The sequence below is a fragment of the Oncorhynchus keta genome, chromosome 35, assembly GCF_023373465.1.
Source record: "Oncorhynchus keta strain PuntledgeMale-10-30-2019 chromosome 35, Oket_V2, whole genome shotgun sequence".
NCBI lineage: Eukaryota > Metazoa > Chordata > Actinopteri > Salmoniformes > Salmonidae > Oncorhynchus > Oncorhynchus keta.
In genome coordinates, this window is record NC_068455.1 from 40924557 (window position 1) to 40943347 (window position 18791).

At 41.2% G+C, this 18791-nt stretch overlaps 2 protein-coding genes across 6 annotated transcripts in view; both read right to left on the reverse strand.

Annotated features, from left to right (window-relative positions):
* The window catches only part of rnf144aa (ring finger protein 144aa), a 59923-nt gene extending 46787 nt beyond the window's left edge, over positions 1-13136 (reverse strand). For 2 of the 5 annotated variants that reach the window (XM_052497042.1, XM_052497045.1), the window contains exon 1: positions 12432-13136. The gene's annotated coding sequence lies outside the window, so the exon portion shown is untranslated. Of the gene's footprint in view, positions 1-4479; positions 4852-12431 lie in introns of those variants that run through there. The other 3 variants (XM_052497044.1, XM_052497043.1, XM_035752639.2) reach the window with 3 other exon arrangements.
* A 2433-nt stretch (positions 13137-15569) lies between these two features.
* Positions 15570-18729, reverse strand: LOC118369124 (radical S-adenosyl methionine domain-containing protein 2). Its single transcript, XM_052497046.1, has 6 exons — positions 18272-18729; positions 17959-18120; positions 17294-17523; positions 17012-17161; positions 16673-16705; positions 15570-16205 (listed from the first exon to the last, which is right to left on the reverse strand). Exons 1-6 carry the CDS (start codon positions 18576-18578, stop codon positions 16041-16043), a joined length of 1047 nt encoding a protein of 348 aa, XP_052353006.1. The 5' UTR covers positions 18579-18729; the 3' UTR covers positions 15570-16040.
* Positions 18730-18791: the final 62 nt, after the last annotated feature.

Sequence of the window (18791 nt, forward strand, 5' to 3'; positions counted from 1 at the left end):
TAAAATAAAGTGGTGATCCTAACTGACCTAAGACAGGGAATTTTTACTAAGATTAAATGTCAGGAATTGTGAAAAACTGAGTTCAAATGTATTTGGCTAAGGTGTATGTACACTTCCGACGTCAACTGCACATACAAGCATACTGTTGACATGTAGGCTATGGTGTAGAGGTCTACCGATTAATCGGAATAGCCGATTAATTAGGGCCGATTTCGCGTTTTCATTACAAGCGGAAATCAGTATTTTTGGGCGCCGATTTCCGATTATTAAAAAAAAATATATACCTTTTATTTAACTAGGCAAGTCAGTTAAGAACACATTCTTATTTTCAATGACTGCCTAGGAACTGTGGGTTAACTGCCTTGTTCAGGGGCAGAACGACAGATTTTCACCTTGTCAGCTCAGGGGTTCCAATCTTGCAACCGCACAGTTAACTAGTCCAACGCTCTAACCATTGCAGTCCACGAGTAGCCTGCCTATTACACAAATGTAGCAGAAGCCAAAGTAAATAGCTAGCTAGCATCAAACTTATCTTATAAAAAACAATCAATCATAATCACTAGTTATAACTACTGATCCAGTTTACCAGGCAATATTAACCAGGTGAAATTGTGTCATTTCTTTTGCGTTCATTGCACGCAGAGTCAGGGTATATGCAACAGTTTGGGATGCTTGGCTCATTGCGAACTAATTTTCCAGAATTTTACGTAATTATGACATACATTGAAGGTTGTGCAATGTAACACAAATATTTAGACTTAGGGATGCCACCCATTAGATAAAATACAGAACGGTTCCGTATTTCACTGAAATAATAAAAGTTTTGTTTTCGAAATTATATTTTCCGGATTCGATCATATTAATGACCAACGGCTCGTATTTCTGTGTGTTATTATGTTAGAATTAAGTCCGATTTGATAGAGCAGTCTGACTGAGCAGCAGCAGGCCCGTAATCATTCATTCAAACAGCACTTTCGTGCGTTTTGCCAGCAGCTCTTTGCAAGCACAGCGCTGTTTATGACTTCAAGCCTATCAGCCTAATGGCTGGTGTAACCAATGTGAAATGGCTAGCAAGTTAGCTGGGTGTGCGCTACTGTTTCAAACGTCACTCGCTTTTAGATTTGGAGTAGTTATTCCCCTTGCGCTGCAAGGGCCGTGACTTTTGTGGAGCGATGGGTAACAATGCTTCGAGTGTGGCTGTTGTCTATGTGTTCCTGGTTCGAGCCCAGGTAGGGGCAAGGAGGGGGACGGAAGCTATACTGTTACACTGGCAATACTATAGTGCCTATAAGAACATCCAATAGTCAAAGGTATATTAAATACAAATGGTATAGAGAGAAATAGTCCTATAAATAATATATTAACTAGAACCTAAAACCTCTTACCTTGGAATATTGAAGTCTCATGTTAAAAGGAACCAACAACTTTCATATGTTCATATGTTCTTAGCAAGGAACTTAAACGTTAGCTTTTTTACATGGCACATATTACTTTCTTCTCCAACACTTTGTTTTTGCATTATTTAAACCAAATTGAACATGTTTATTTATTTGAGGCTCAGTGTTAAATAAGTGTTAATTCAGTATTGTTGTAATTGTCATTATTACAAATATATATATATGTTTTTTATTTATTTGTAAATCGGCCGATTAAATCGGTATCGGCTTTATTGGTCCTCCAATAATCGGTATCAGTATCGGCGTTGAAAAATCATAGCCGGTCGACCTCAACTATGGTGTAATGGAATGTTTTGCCTTGTGTAGTAGGTTTTGTGGGTTTTAACACTTATGTACAGTAGGTCACATAACCAGCCATAAAGTAATGCAACAGGTGTAAATATACTGTATGTGTCATGATAGTGTTATGACATCATTATAACAGCTTATGTCAGCTGTTATGACATACATGGTCATGACCATGTCATAACATGTTGTGGAGCTGGGTGTCAAGTAAAGTGTTACCGTTTAATCCCCATCGATATATCAATTTTGATAAACACGTGGGTCTGTTTGTCTCCTGTCTACAATTTCCGACGAAACTCCAATCCTTCTGAGACTGTTCCTCAATAGCAAAGTCCAGGAGAAAAGGTGGTTTGCACAGTTAACCGTATGAACATTGTCAGTTTCTGTTTTGACAGCAAATCGGTGACATGACAATTAGTAGACAAATAGATTATCCACTTCTCAGCCAACTGACAACTGAACAGAGGTGTAATCTCAAGGGGGCATGACTTGAGCCTTGCACACACATACAGAGAGAGCGCGAGAGAGAAGAAAGCATTTGCTGTGCCGTCTTTCCACAGAGGACAAACTGCCACAGTGAATAATGAGATCTTAGAAACAAACCAGAGAAGGCAACATTTGTGTCTTGCTAAACTGCATCAGGATAAATAAAATCAGTCTTGCCACAATCTTAAAAAAAACGGAGCGCAGAGCAGCTAGGAGGAGACGTCCTCTCCCCCCAAAAAAGCCTCTTGGCAAATATGAATGTCTGAAAAGCTAAGAGGAGACGACGTGTGCGCTCCAACGTGCATATCCTTATTGACAGACACAGAGAGCAAAGGCCCAGGGTTGAATGTGTCCACAATCTGTTGTCTCTCACGCCTCTCTGTGCTCGACTTCTTATAACGGCTCAAGTCACATCACAATATATTCACAGTCATCAGACAGAGAAAGTGCTTTATAGTGTAATTCCGGTTCAAAATATTAAAGGTAGGTAGATAGAACACAGATGACGCCGGAAGTTTACATACACCTTAGCCAAATACATTTAAACTCAGTTTTCACAATTCCTGACATTTCATCCTCGTAACAATTCCCTGTCTTTCACTTTCACTTTATTTTAAGAATGTGAAATGTCAGAATAATAGTAGAGAGAATTATTTATTTCAGTTTTTATTTCTTTCATTACATTCCCAGTGGGCCAGAAGTTTTACATACACTCAATGAGGATTTGGTAGTATTGCCTTTAAATTGTGTAACTTGGGTAAAACGTGTCAGGTAGCCGTCCACAAGCTTCCGACAATAAGTTGGGTGAATTTTGGCCCATTCCTCCTGACAGAGCTGATGTAACTGAGTCAGGTTTGTAGGCCTCCTTGCTTGCACACGCTTTTTCAGTTCTGCCCACAAATTTTCTATAGGATTGAGGTCAGGACTTTGTGATGGCCATTTGGAAGACCAATTTGCGACCAGGCTTTAACTTCCTGAATGATGTCTTAAGATGTTGCTTCACTATATCCACATAATTTTCCTCCCTCATGATGCCATCTATTTTGTGAAGAGCACCAGTCCCCCCAGGAGCAAAGCACCCCCACAACATGATGCTGCTACCCCCATGCTTCACGGTTGGGATGGTGTTCTTCGGCTTGCAAGCATCACCCCTTTTCCTCCAAACATAACGATGGTCATTATGGCCAAACAGTTCTATTTTTGTTTCATCAGACTGGAGGACATTTCTCTAAAAAGTACGATCATTGTCACCATCTGAAGTTGCAAAACCGTCATCTGGCTTTTTTATGGCGGTTTTGGAACAGTGGCTTCTTCCTTGCCGAGAGGCCTTTCAGGTTAAGTCGATATGGGACTCGTTTTACTGTGGATATAGATACTTTTGTAACGGTTTACTCCCATCATCTTCACAAGGTCCTTTGCTGTTGTTCTGGGATTGATTTGCACTTCTTGCACCAAAGTACGTTAATCTCTAGGAGACAGAAGGAGTCTCCTTCCTGAGCGGTATGACGGCTGCGTGGTCCCATGGTGTTTATACTTGCACACTATTGTTTGTAGAGATGAACGTGGTACCTTCAGGCATTTGGAAATTGCTCCCAAGGATGAACCAGACTTGTGGAGGTCAACAATTTGTTTTCTGAAGTCTTAGCTGATTTCTTTTGATTTTCCCATGATGTCAAGCAAAGAGGCACTGAGTTTGAAGGTAGGCCTTGAAATACATCCACAGGTACACCTCCAATTGACTCAAATGATGTCAATTGGCATGTCAGAAGCTTCTAAAGCCATGACATTTTCTGGAATTCTCCAAGCTGTTTAAAGGCACAGTCAACTTAGTGTATGTAAACATCTGACCCACTGGAATTGTGATACAGTGAATGATAAGTGAAATGATATGTCTGTAAACAATTGTTGGAAAAATTACTATTGTCATGCACAAAGTAGATGTCCAAACCAACTTACCAAAACTATAGTTCGTTGACAAGAAATTTGTGGAGTGGTTGAAAAACGAGTTTTAATGACTCCAACCTCAGTGTATGTAAACTTCGGACTTCAGCGGTGTATAACTTCACTGTAATGTCAGGAGACGTGCCCGCATTTTCAAATCCTTTCAAAAACACTCCACAAGGATACATTCTAAGTACATGTATACAAAATAGGTTCACTTCCTTTCCTGCCATAACTGTTAACTCGTTCTTAATGCACATTTAACCCTGTGGGCACAGTCACAATGCTTCTGCCCCGAGTGCCTACTCACCCCTGTTGTGTTGACTTGTGCGTGCCTTGTCGGTCATCACCCACACCGGCTAGCACATAGTATGTTCACACACAGCGCTCAATGCTCGCACACACAGAAGCTCACTCACAGTACTGCACACCCTCCACGGACCAGAGCATCCAGCGTGTGACTGGCCTTGCTTCCCCTTTGCCTCCAGACTCCGTGTCCTCAACGCCCTCACAGACGTCAGCCGATTCACACTCTCCTAGAGCCCTGGGACGGACGCACGCACGCACACACACACAGCGGCTGGAAGAGCCAATACACCACAGCTACGCTAGGCCACATGTTGACGCTAGGGACAAGAGCTGGATGAGACCGGATCTACAAGGGTAAAAATACATAAAAGCATCATTCAAGATAACATACCATATATGTGTGAAGACAAAATGTACTGAAATATAGAATGGAAATGTAAAACCTAAGCATACTTGGTCCAGCTAAATCAGAACCTCCACATTTGAGATGAAAGTGGAGGTCAAATCTAACTCATTCTAACACCAATGTCAACACTAAAGCAGATTGCGTGCATTCTCTCCCATTGCACCAAAACAAAACAGGGCATAAATGGTACAGCAGATTGTCCACACCATTACCGTTTTGCCAGACATGACACCCTTATTCTTTTCACTTTAAAATGCATTTCAAACAAAAAGCAAATGATTTGCCAAGTAAAACAAACCACACACATCTATGCACAATAACTACTATTAACAATTCCCACTGAACATTTGACAGAAACACATTTACTTGAAGAACAGTGCAGATGCAAAGTTGGGTAACAGAATGACAGTTAATGCTGTTTGTGCCGTCATTCTGTAAAACTCGTCACACCGGAACCATTTCTGCCTGCTTGAACAAACCAATATAACATTCAAAATTGTCAAATATTTCCTTTCAGGGGCTCCTAAGAGGGAGGCTCTCATCCTGACTGGGCTCAGAGACCGAGACGGTTACATCATCATCACCTGCATTCCACAACTGCCTGGGCAGGCGGGACACCATGCCATTTTACCACAGAGAGAGATATATAGGGGGGAGACAGAGAGGGAGACAGAGACAGAGGCAGAGAGAGACAGGTGCAGATAAAGTGGGAATAAGAGAGACATATATATAGATACACAGAGACAAAAACAGAGACAAAGAGAAACAGAGAGAGAGAGAGAGAAACAGAGAGAGCGACAGATATATATAGTGAGAGAGAGACAAGGAGAAACAGAGAGAGACAGAGACAAAGAGAGAGAGAGTGTGAGTGTGTGTGAGAGAGACAGACACACACAGCGAGAGAGAGAGAGAGAGAGAGACAGAGAGAGAAAAAGAGAGAAACAGAGAGAAACAGAGGGAGAGAGACAGGAGGGGAGGGGGAGAGACAGGAGGGGAGGGGGGAGACAGGAGGGGAGGGGGAGAGACAGAGGGGGAGGGGGAGAGAAAGGGGGGAGGGGGAGACAGGGGGAGGGGGAGACAGGGGGAGACAGGGGGGGGGAGACAGGGGGGGAGGGGGGAGAGAGAGACAGTTTAATCCAAAGGCCATGGCACAGGGTTATTTTCTCATGCGTAATGCAGTTTGGTAAATCGACAGGTATTTCAAAACTTCTAACCGTTAAAAAAAAAAATGCAGTGACAGTGAAAGCTCTCTTTAACAAAAGGACAAAGTCACAGATAAAAGATGTCCTTTGTGTCATCCCGGCAGCCGTACCACGGGACTGACACGTTTACGGCACTCTCTGATTCTCCCAACACAGCACTTCACGGATAATCAAGTGGGAAGACTGATTGAGTGTGCACTGAGTCTCACTGAGCCGCCACCCCCCAATCCATCCTGCTTATAACCCTTCCACGTGGCTTGAATGAGCGCTCCAGCAAGGCCACGCCGGGCCATCCCAACAACAACCTAGCAGTTCACCACACAGTAAACGCAACAGCAGAGTAAAAGGTCTATTTCAGATGGAATGCAATCTCTATTTGCATACTATTGTCCATTAAAACGGATGCTCGCTCTATTGATAATGTTGTACATACTGAAAGGCCTTATGACATACTAGTAAATACAATGCTGCTAAACATGCTCCCCTAGTATGTGGAAACACATTTGCTGTTGTCTGACATTGATAAAAAATGTACTTCTCCTTAACTCTCTCCCTATGGGGCTAGACAGCCTTACGCAGCATTTTGGCTCACATCTCCCCACACCCTATTTCAGAATCCAAGTCCGGGACAAAATGATGAACCAGCACATTGTACTTCTCATCTCCCCCTTTGCCCAGACTAGTTCTGCGGGGCCCTCTCTGGTGTCGACCGCAGACTGACTTAACGGCCTGGGTCATAATCATTCGGCAACAAACGGAAGAAAAAAAACTGACTGAAACACGGACGGCTGGAGAAGGGAGAGGAAGTGAAACGTACCGAAGGAAACACAATTGAGCCTGTAGATAGACAGAACACACTCGCTTCAAGTAAGGAACACTCAAAAGAGCAAGGTCTCTGACTTACCATGTCAAAAAAAGGGAGATACAAAACACCATGGTGACTGACTTAATATAGGGAGGGAGTGTGGGCTCTAAGCGCGGTTACGACTATAACGCATTCATTTACCTGATCAAAGCATTCCCCATTTTCTCCAGTGGAATTACAGAAGCGTACGATATATACTGCTCACTCTAACGGTCCTTTATCGTAGCCTACCGAGCAAGCCTTTTGCCTTTTCCTTTAAACATCGCACACGAATCAAAGCCCAGGCATACGGGCATCATTTTCGAAAGGTTCAGGTTTGTAGTTCTCCTGAAAATGTGTGAAGTGTGTATCCATTGTACGGGTGTACTACTACTTTAAACTCCACTGCAGCAGTGTAAGTGTACACTCCACTACATATTTATTTGGACACTAAAGCTAGATCTTTTGATTTGGGTTTATACCCCAGTATTTTGGATTTGAGCTCCAATGTGTCAAATGAGGTGACAGTACAGAATGTCACCTTTTATTTTAAGGTATTTTCATATATATCTGTTTTACCGTTTGAAATGAAAGCACTTTATGAATCTAGTCCCCCATTTGAAGGTGTCATAAATATTTGGACAAAGTCACTTCTGGTGTATTAAAGTAGTCAAAAGTTTTTGGTCGTACATTCCTAGCATGTGACTGACTTCATCTAGCTTGTGACTGACTACATCTAGCTTGTGACTGACTACATCTAGCTTGTGACTGACTACATCTAGCTTGTGACTGACTGCATCTAGCTTGTGACTGACTGCATCTAGCTTGTGACTGACTGCATCTAGCTTGTGACTGACTGCATCTAGCTTGTGACTGACTGCATCTAGCTTGTGACTGACTGCATCTAGCTTGTGACTGACTGCATCTAGCTTGTGACTGACTACATCTAGCTTGTGACTGACTACATCTAGCTTGTGACTCTACAAACTTGTTGGATATATTTGTGGTTTGTTTTGGTTGTGTTTCAGATTATGTTGTGCCCAATAGACATTAATGGTAAATAATGTAGGGTCATTTTGGAGTAACTTTCATTGTAGATAAGAACAGAATATGTTTAACACTTCCACATTAAATGTGGATCCTACAATGATTATGAATAATCATGAATGAATTGTGAATAGTGATGAGTGAGAAAGTTAGAGGCAAAGATAATACCGCCAAAACATGCTAACCTCTCACCATTACCAATAACAATAACAAAAATGCTAATAAGGTTAGCATTTTTGGGGGGGGGTGTGATAGTTATGCCTCTAACTTTCTCTCCCAGCCGGCCTAAAAGCGTTTACAAGATAATGGCCTAAAATTAGGCCCTGCTCAAAAAATGCTAACCTCCTGTTATTGGTAATGGTGAGAGGTTAGCATGAATGTAAGAATGTCTAATTCACCAGCCATGTTGCAGGGTGGTCTACAGTGCAAACATTTCTTTCTTTCTTTTTTTAACTGTCAAAACTCAAGTATAAGCAGTCACGTGCAAGTTGTGATTATTAGCAAAATAATTGCTGCAGTAGCAATGTCTTCCATTTTGTTTCATGTTTCATGTCTGGTAATGCATAAAGAAATACACATCCTAACATTATATCCCACCTTGTGTAGCAACACAACACACAAAAACTCAGTTTTAGGCCCTGGTAATGAACATCGGAAGGTAATTAGGCATTTATTAGCCGGTAAATGCTTCCGTTTAAACTGATGCATGCCGTCATGCATTCCAGTATTTCAAGCAAATACTTTTAACAATTGCCACTTGAGGAACAGTGCAGATAAAGTTCGGTAACAGAAAGACAGAAAAATCTCGGGCAGTTTTTTAGGTCGACCGCGTTTTCCAAAAACTCCAATTTGCATACCGCCCCAACAGATCTACAAACGACGCAATCTCTATTCAACTCCATACATCCCTCTCCCACCTGGAGGAACACCTACGTGAGAATGCTGTTCATTGACTATAGCTCAGTGTTCAACTGACTCAATCTGGACCCCTGGGACTGAACACCTACATCTGCAACTAGATCCTGGACCACCCCAGGTGGTGAGAGTAGGAAAACAACCCATTCGCCACACTAACCCTCAACACGGGGGCCACCCATGACTGCATGGCCGCACACGACTAACACCATCATTAAGTTTGCCGACGACACGACGGTGGTTGGCCTGACCACCGATGACGATGAGACAGCCTACAGAGAGGAGGTCAGTGACCTGGCAGTGTGGTGCTAACCTCTCCCTCAATGTCAGCAAGAAAAAGGAGCTGATCATGGACGACAGGAAACAAAGGGCTAAGCACGCCTCCATCCACGCCGACGGGCCTGTAGTGGATCGGGACGAGAGCCTCAAGTTCTTCGGTGTCCACATCACTAAGGAATTATCATGGTACTCACACACACCAGAGTCGTGAAGAAGGCATGACAACGCCTCTTCCCCCACAGGTGGCAGGGAATAATATTGCTATTGGCCCCCAGGTCCTAAAGGTCTACAGCTGCACCATTGAGAGCATATTGCACCATTGAGAGCATCTTGACGTGCTGCACTACTGCTTGGTATGGCAACAGCTTGGCATTCGACCGCAAGGTGCTACAGAGGGTAGTGCGTACGGCCCAGTACATCACGGAGGCCGAGCTCCCTGCCATCCAGGGCCTCTATACCAGGCGGTGTCCGAGGAAGGCCCTAAAAACTATTAGACTCCAGCCACCAAAGCCATAGACCGTTCTCTCTGCTACCGTACGGCAAGCGGTAACAATGGAGCAAGTCTGGAACCAACAGGACTCTGAACAGCTTCTACGCCCAAGCCACAGGACTACTAAACAGTTAGCGAAATATTTGTTACATTTACAGAAGGCAAATCATTTCTGCAAACCTAAATATAACATGTTGATATTAGTTGGCAGGGGGCTTTACTTAAACATGACTGATTGCGTTTTGATTTCTTACACCTTTTTAGACGTTTTCTAGTAGATGTTTTTTTTTAAAGACCCCTTTTTCGTCTGTGTGACAAGAAATCAAAGCTGCTTATTCAAAATGTTTTGGATGACAATTGGTTGAAAAACGGATCTATGCCTTAATTTCACCAACAGATAGACTCTTAGCTTTGATTTGACACTAACTGTGATATGTTCCTTTAAACTTCATGTTGGTGCTCATGGGTCCTTTCACATGGAAATGTACGTCATCATTCACAAGTCTTCTAAAAACGACAGCTGTTCACGTTTACATGCCAAGCCAAGGTCAACGGCCATGAAATGCTTGGACGCACACTGCGAAATGCCCATGTACTTTACTACTGAAAAGGAGGCTTGTGCTGTTTGAAGCCAACATAACACACACCCCCGCACCCAGGTACACATGCAGTGCCTGTTTAAATGAAAAGGAATACACAAGGCTGCAGTCAGTCAGCATCATTCACCTGGGCTTTCTGCTGGTAGAGGTGGATGCTTGAGGCAGGACTCACAGTTCGGAGGGATTGGGGAGTGCAATGTCGACTGTGTTCCCAAGAGTCTGGCAGGTACAGTGGGTTCTCAGCCTGCCTCTCATAACCGGCATATCGCATCCATTGAAAAACACATCCATCTTCCTCTCATGCAAATCCAGGTCCAACCCCCCACCCGCCCAACCATTCTTCTCAGAACCTTTGGCCTTGGAGTTGGATGTGTTTTGTTCCCTAATGGGAATATGCCTGCCTCATTCGACTAGGAATAAGAAAAATAGAAACTCCATCACCTTGCACGCCTGTCTGCGAGGCTGTATTTACTTAGCCTTTGAAGTGTTTGATACAACACAGAATCGTTTAAGGGAAACATAATCAATTGTAGAGCATTGGGCCAGATAAGAGCAGTGACAGTGAGAGAGAAATGGGCATGTACAGTATAACAATGTGTTCTCAGCCTCGACTGTGACTGTGCAGACATGCTCTTTGTTCAGTCGCAGGATTTCATGTCTAGGCCTAATCTTGACCACTGAGGTTATCTAGCTGATTTTAAAGATGCACTATGCATAAATCACACCACTATTTCCTGGTTGCTAAAATTCTAATAGTTTGCCTAATTTCAGTTTCTGTGACAAAACAAGCAGTCATTGCGTACCATTGTACCATATAAACTAAACCACTGTAAAATATATTTCCATAAACAAAAATAATGTATATTCAGCTGCTTGAAGCTGGTGTACAAAACCTGAAATAAAAAGATACAAAAATGTAACTTCTAAACAGGAAGCATAGAAATGACACACAAAACAGATCTACCTCTATAACTCATATTTCTATGTGAATTTGGTCAGGTAGTCCAAAAAGTTAGATATTGTACATTTGAATGGAAATGCCATGGCAAGGCACAATAGGACATTTTGGTGCCCACAAAGAGCAGTCAACCAGTCTAAACAACACAGGTTGAGATTAATATAGAAATGAACCTCTGCAGTGTTACTGTGTCATCAATGGTCTTTTGTGTTTCAATATGTTTACCTTGAAGAATATCACGGATTAACTTTATCTAGAATCTTTGATATTCATTTTTATAGTATCACTATATAGCATTTAATGTTACCTTATCCTGGGTGATGACACTCACTAGAACAATAACCCAGGGGGATATTAGACTCAAAAAAATGTTTTAAGGTGGGGCGTACGTACGTTCAACTAGCTGTGCATCATATTCAACAAAAACTAGCAGCCTATCGGATATCAGCACTATATCGATCTCATGGTTGCTGAGGAGCGCTGTGCTTGGATAATGATAATGTGGCTGCAGTGTCAACAACAGCAGCTCGTAAAATCATAACAGTTGTCACCACCTGAGTGTATCAACATATAGAGTCTTGGCTAAATGAATTGGAGAGCTCAGAGTATAGACAAGACAAGCAAATGCCAAATGCAAAAGAGCTTCCTAAACTACAGGTCATTGCAGAACAAAAGCCAATCCTAATGTTGGCACCCTCTCAGTTCATTTCCAATAGGCCTGATTTTATAACAAAAAAGGCCTACAATAGGCTGCAACACTATTTTACTGCACCAAGAGTATCCCACTGGGCACAGATGTCAATTCAACGTCTAGTTTTGTTGTCAACTAGTGTGAATTCAACAACAACAAAAATGTACCACGTCATTGGAGTTGTTGATGACTTTTTGTAAATCAAATCAGTCTTCCACGTTGATTCAACGTAATCAATGAAATGACCTGGAAACAACGTTGATTCAAGCAGTTTTTGCCCAGTGGGATGCTACTTTAATCTACCTGTACAGTGTAAAAGGTGAGGGATATTTCAGCTGGAATTGCGATGACAATGTAAGCCTATATTTGCTAAGCAAATTCGTTCAAAATTGTCCCTCGGCTTATTACAAGTTAATGTTACAAAAACAGCGTAGCCTCGCCTGTACGAGAAAAACCGCGCAGGCAGAACTGTCGTGTGAACATTACATCTCGGTGCACATGTTGGAAATAAACCAATATTACCTGGCCTTTTGTGACAGCGCAGTCTTCTTGGTCAGGAAATTACTTCAGGAGCGATGAAAGCAGAACTTCAATGGTTATCTCCTGGAAAGATGTCGGTGGCTTGAAAGGCAGGTTACAGAGTATCGTTTTTGGTGGTGACTGACATTCTAAATACATCCATGAATGTATCTGAAAGATTTGACCGCGTATCACTTGGAAAGGAACGAATATGATATTCAATGCAACTAACGAGTACCGTTATGTGGTTAACGAAAGCGGCACCACAGCTGACAAGCTCTATCGACTGACAGCTACAGTATAGTAGCTGCATGGGGAAAATACTGAGGACTCACTTGCAACGTCCAGTACGTCCTCTTTACCCGCCTCGAAACCGTTTGCTCACATAACACAAACCGAGCCTATCTGCACATAATATTGTGAATGTCACAAGGTGATGTGCCTACCTTGAAAATGCCCTGCAGCACTACACAAATCGTTACCAAAGACATAAACCCCGCCCAATTCTACAATTTATATTCTAAAAATGTGATTTTGAACCTAACCATAACCACACTGCTAACCTCATACCTATCACTAAACTGTATTAGATTATGGCCAAAAAGCTAATTGTTGTCTTCGTGATTTTCGCGGCCGACACACTGGAATGACTGTAAATGTCTGTGAATGTGAATGTGACGGTTCTGTTGACTTCTTCTTCTTCGTGTGTCTTTCCTGCAGACTAGACGCTGTGTTGCGTATAGCTTGCAGCCTTTCACAGATCGTGCGCATTGCACGTTTCGGGAAACAACACATATGGAATCATATAGTAACCAAAAAAGTGATAAACAAATCAAAATATATTTTGTATTTGAGATTCTTCAATGTAGCCACCTTTTGCCTTGATGACCCCTTTGTACACTCTTGGCATTCTCTCAACCAGCTTTCCCTGGAATGCTTTTTCAACAGTCTTGGTGGCCTACAAACCTGACTCAGTTACACCAGCTCTGTCAGGAGGAATGGGCCAAAATTCACCCAACTTATTGTGGGACACTTGTCGAAAGCTACCCGAAATGTTTGACCCAAGGTAAAAAAAAATGTAAAGGCAATGCTACCAAATACTAATTGAGTGTATGTAAACTTCTGATCCATTGGGAATGTGATGAAATACATTAAAGCTGAAATAAATCATTCTCTCTACTATTATTCTGACATTTCACATTCTTAAAATAAAGTGATGATCCTAACTGACCTAAAACCTAAGGAATTTCTACTGGGATTAAATGTAAGGAATTGTGAAAAAACTCAGTTTAAATGTATTTGGTTAAGGTGTATGTAAACTTCCCACTTCAACTGTATAGAATGACATTTCAATAGAAATGTCAAACAAAATGCCGATAGTTTGCAGTCTTTCCTGCTTCAGTTTGAAGCTATTGTGTTAGCTGTATTAATGGCTAGCTTCTCTGAAAAACAGTGAGCAGAATTTCTATGCCACAGGCCAAAAGAAGTTGCATCGTTAGCGCATTGTTATGGATGTATCCAAATAAATGTCACTAGAAAACAGCTTAACCAAATGCAAATGCGGCAGCTTCGATGTTATTCTGGCTGCACTGTTTGACGTAACTGTAAGTTGGCTAGCTAGCAAGGAGGGGATAAGAACGTTCCCAGCCAATTTGGCAATGGAACATTTAGAACGAACAACTGGGTCGCGGTCATGCATACTGTGTAGAACAAAAAAGACTTAATGACTGGGTTGCGTCTCGATAGAACGAACGACCAGCCGGCTTGGGTAGCAACCTTAGATTTGTGTCGGGACTATATCTCGTGAAAGGATGAAATAGTATGAATAATGTTGGTAACCCATTGTATAAATGTGATAATGCACTTGAAGCCGGTGTTTGGAGGAAGTATTGGCACGGTTTGCCAGCCCTCAGTTTTGTCTCGGGCCTAACATAACCCGTACCAATATATCCTCCAAACACCGGCTTGTAGGGCAATATCACTTAAATAAACTGGTTATCAACGCAATTAAAACAATAAACAAGTCATTTTGCATCATACCCGTGGTATATTGTCTGATATACCACAGCTTTCAGCCAACCAGCATCCAGGACCCAAACGCCCTGGTTAATCAATAGCTACTGTGTTTAACTTTTTTTTAAATGACGAATGGCATTTTGCTTTCAGTGTCGATGGCGCATTATGAATACGTAGGATTACCCAACTGAGTACATTTCACTATCAAATGTTCACTCATCAACAGCCTGGTTGGAGATTAAATCATTTTATTTTTCAATTTCTGAATTACAGTTCATATTGATTGGCCTGTTATAAAATTTAATCAGTGACTGTGTCAAATTCCATTCTGGTCAAGAGATTTATTTCAGAATTGTAGGCCTATTTTTATTTTGTTTTGCTATAGTATGGACCAATATCAATAAATGGAAAAGAAATGTGTTTATTGTAGGAGAGCACTAACATTGATCAGCATAGCACTAGTAAGGAAGGAAATATCTAATGTTTTAGAACAGAAAGAAGAATATGAAGAAAGGAAAAGAAGGAAAGAAAATGAAGCTTTACTTGATGCAGGTATTCAGCTTCAGTAGCAACAGAGGTAAGCCTATAGGTCTGCTTAATATAATAGGTTTCTATCAAGGGACTAACTATTGTCCCATTAATAATCTCCAGATCTGATGAGACAAAAGTCAATAAATGATTGCAACATACTGTAGGAAACAGAGACATCATGTCAGTCCCAAGGGAACCCATCCTCATAGTGATCCAGTGAGCAATCTTATCAGGGGTGGGGATTTAAGTTATCCCAATACACATTTACTGCACTAGTAGAACTACAACACACTGGGGCAGCAGGTAGCCTAGTGGTTAGAGCATTGGGACAGTAACCGGAAGGTTGCTAGATTGAATCCCCGGGCTGCAGTTAACCCACTGTTTCTAGGCCGTCATTGTAAATAAGAATTTATTCTTAGCTGACTTGCCTAGTTAAATAAAGGTAAAACCCTCCAAAAATAACATTGACAGCAAACTGAAATGCATGGAGAACAATAGCATATAACTTTAAGCTACAGTAGTTGCCTCTTAAAATTGGAATGGTTGTATGGCAACAAACCTGATCCAGATACTGAAACATCATTCTGTATCATGCAAAGTCATCATTTTGTATTTATTTGAGATAAATTACAAACACAGAGAGATGTAACACACTGCAATTCATACATTTCCTACACTTCAATCAAAGTGCTAAATTCCAAATGCTACATGAAAGTGCAAATAAGCATCTTGGTTGGTGAATAGAAAATATAAACAAATTTGGATAACAGGGCATATAAGAAAATTCAAACAAAACGGGGGACACAAAAAGTTATTATTATCTCGTGGGATAGTGAGTGATTAAATAGATGTCCTTGTCGAGTAGCTGTGTTGTGTGATTTTACTACTAATTAAAGGTACTCAAACACCTCAACATATAGCAGTAAAAGATTCCAACATAACTTTTAGAATATCATAAATATTTAAGTGTAAAGTGCTGTTATACAGGCGGAAACAATTTTTTATAAAAAAAACATACAGAAAATACATACAGAAGTGTAGCAATAACTGATTATAATGTGTGGATCACCACTCGAGCCGCATGTCAGCTTTGCTCCACACATATTTCCCTCCTCTCTTTAGGAACATCTTCTCGTCAAAGCCACTGAACTGAATGGCCTCTTCCACGCCAACATCAAGGATGGACTTGGATGGATCTTTCCTCCCCTCTCGGCAATCCAGGAAACGCATCTAAAAATGCAATTAAAAAAAAAATCTAATTCATAAGCATTTAGAACACGAAGAATCATTTATAAAGAATTGTATAAGCATTTATAAAGGCTTAATCATGAAAGTTGTTATAAAGTGTTAACAACTGGTCATAGAAGAGCCTTTTGACAATCTAGTCCATTATCGAAATATCAATACTATGAAACCTCGTACCTAATACTAATAAATATAAAATATCGACAAAACAGCATCTCATTTCATCCTTCTCAAAGCCTGTAAATCCCCTCTGATCAAGATTGAAGGCACACATTACTCTGGGACTTACTATGTGAAGGTACATGTCTATAAATCTCAATCGATGAGAAGCATTTAGACAGCTGTTAAATAGTTCTGATGGATGAGGACCGTCTCCTTTAAAGGGCATGCTAAGACTAGGAATGTAGAGTGAGTATCATGTAAAATAACAGATTGAAAAAAAAAGGACTTACATATTCATCCAGAATGAGGTAGGAATCTCTCATCTGACAAGAGAAGACAAGGAAACATGTTAATGTCAAAACTATTTTGTATTACAATATTGTCCACAGAGGGTTCTACATGCATCCCAAAATATTGTTCTACCTGGAACCAAAACGGCTTCTCCTATAGGGACAGCAGAAGAACCCTTTTGGAACCCTTTTTTTCTAATGGTGTACTTTAAACCTTAGTAGCATTTGGAAACAACTTAAATAGAGTAGTTGTTGTTGAATCATCATAATATACTGTATATAACGGACAATAAAAAAATATAATATTGTGTTCTCTTTGTCTTAAGTCCAGTCCCATACCTTCTGATTGGACTCTGGTACCAGGCAGCTGATGCTGCTGTGCCTTTCCAGGAAGTCCTGAAACTGCTGATCACTGATGAGAAACCTCTCTGCCTCCCTCAGACTGTTCTCCCCAGCGTTCTCGCCATCGATCAGCAGACACTGGAACACCTATACAGCACACACAGTGAAGTCAAGGCCATACAACTCATTAGTTACATCTATGGTATGAGAAGAAAGACACCTCTATACAGCGATACAGCATTACTGGTGTGTAATGTTAATGCATTGGAACACCCTAACCTTCCAGCGTACAGGGTTGAGTTCTGTGATGTTTTCTCTCATGTCTTCATCCACATTGAAGGTGTTGATCACAGAGTTGATTTTGAACGCCACTTTGTACTTCCGGCACCAGTCACGGACCTTGAAGAGGTTGTCCAGGTGGCTCTTCCTGCCCTGGGCTCTGCCAATAATCTGGTTGGTGTCCTCGTCAAAGCTGTCACAGGAAATGGCCAGAATGTCCAGGTATTCGCCTGTGAGGACAAGGAGAGTTTTGGACATCATCTCAAACAATTGTATTTTGAAACCCCAATGTATTGTACATGTATAAATATCCACACATTCACGTGACAGTTTAGATTTATTGAGATAAAATATCAACAAGTCTTTTTTTAAACACTTTGATGATCAAAGTTTGCCTTTTATGATGAGTCCTACATTTTGTAAGGAGTCAACTGTGAAGCTTTTCAAATAAAACGTGTGAAATGCTTCTCTGAGTTTACATTTTGTGACCTTATATCAAAAACTAACCCGGTGCTGACATCTAGTGTCAATCAAATGACCTTTTTTTCTCCCCCTGACCGCATGAGAATTAATGAGGATTGTTTGTTTATGATGGGTGCTTTATGATGTTGGTTGGCCTACCATATTTTATTTTAACACAGAAATGAAAATGAAAACCATCTTACCATATGTTTGGAACCACTTTTCTCTGATCATGCTGCCATTGCTGACAATACTGACACTTGGGAGCTGGAGGTCGTGTTTGCAGTATTGGACTAATTTCCCCAAGAAATCACCTCTGTCGTGTATGAAAGGCTCTCCGCCAGAAAAGTTGATTTTTTCCAGTCCTTTAAAAAAAATAATGAAATTCTGAATTGTAAACACTGAATATAACATTAAATGACATAGCAATAGGCTATAATAATACTGTCATAACATATCATGTGAATTTAAATATGGATTTGAAATAGCATGAATATAATATTTGGACAAACTTACCCGATTCCTTCAGAAGCTGTAAACCTCTCTTTGCTTCCTCAATAGGCAGGACAAAAGACGTTTTTGCAGTGTGGAAACAAAAACCGCACTTATAATTGCACTGTCGGGTAAAATGATAATTGACACTGCTTGGAGTTGCCGCAGCTTGAGAAATATCATTGTTCACCACCTTGATTGTAGCTGGATTGACTTTTTCTGTAGAAGAGAACTGTGATGCGCGGTGCACCTGCTGTCCTCGCACACCGATCCAGGCCAGGACAGTTGCAAAGATGCACTGGAGGAAACGTATGCAGAGCTGTAGGAACATCTTCACAAACACGATTTGGGTAAATAACAATATTACTAGTCCTCACCTGGCCTGTCCAGTTGAAACGTCTGATGCAGGGCTCACTTGACTCTATGTATATGTATACCGCGATACACAACGCGTCGCCTGGCGTTGTAAAGTAACGTACGTTTCATCAAAACATCATCTGGGTTTCTATTTGCTAATAAGGAAACCGAAATGTCCACGTAGTTT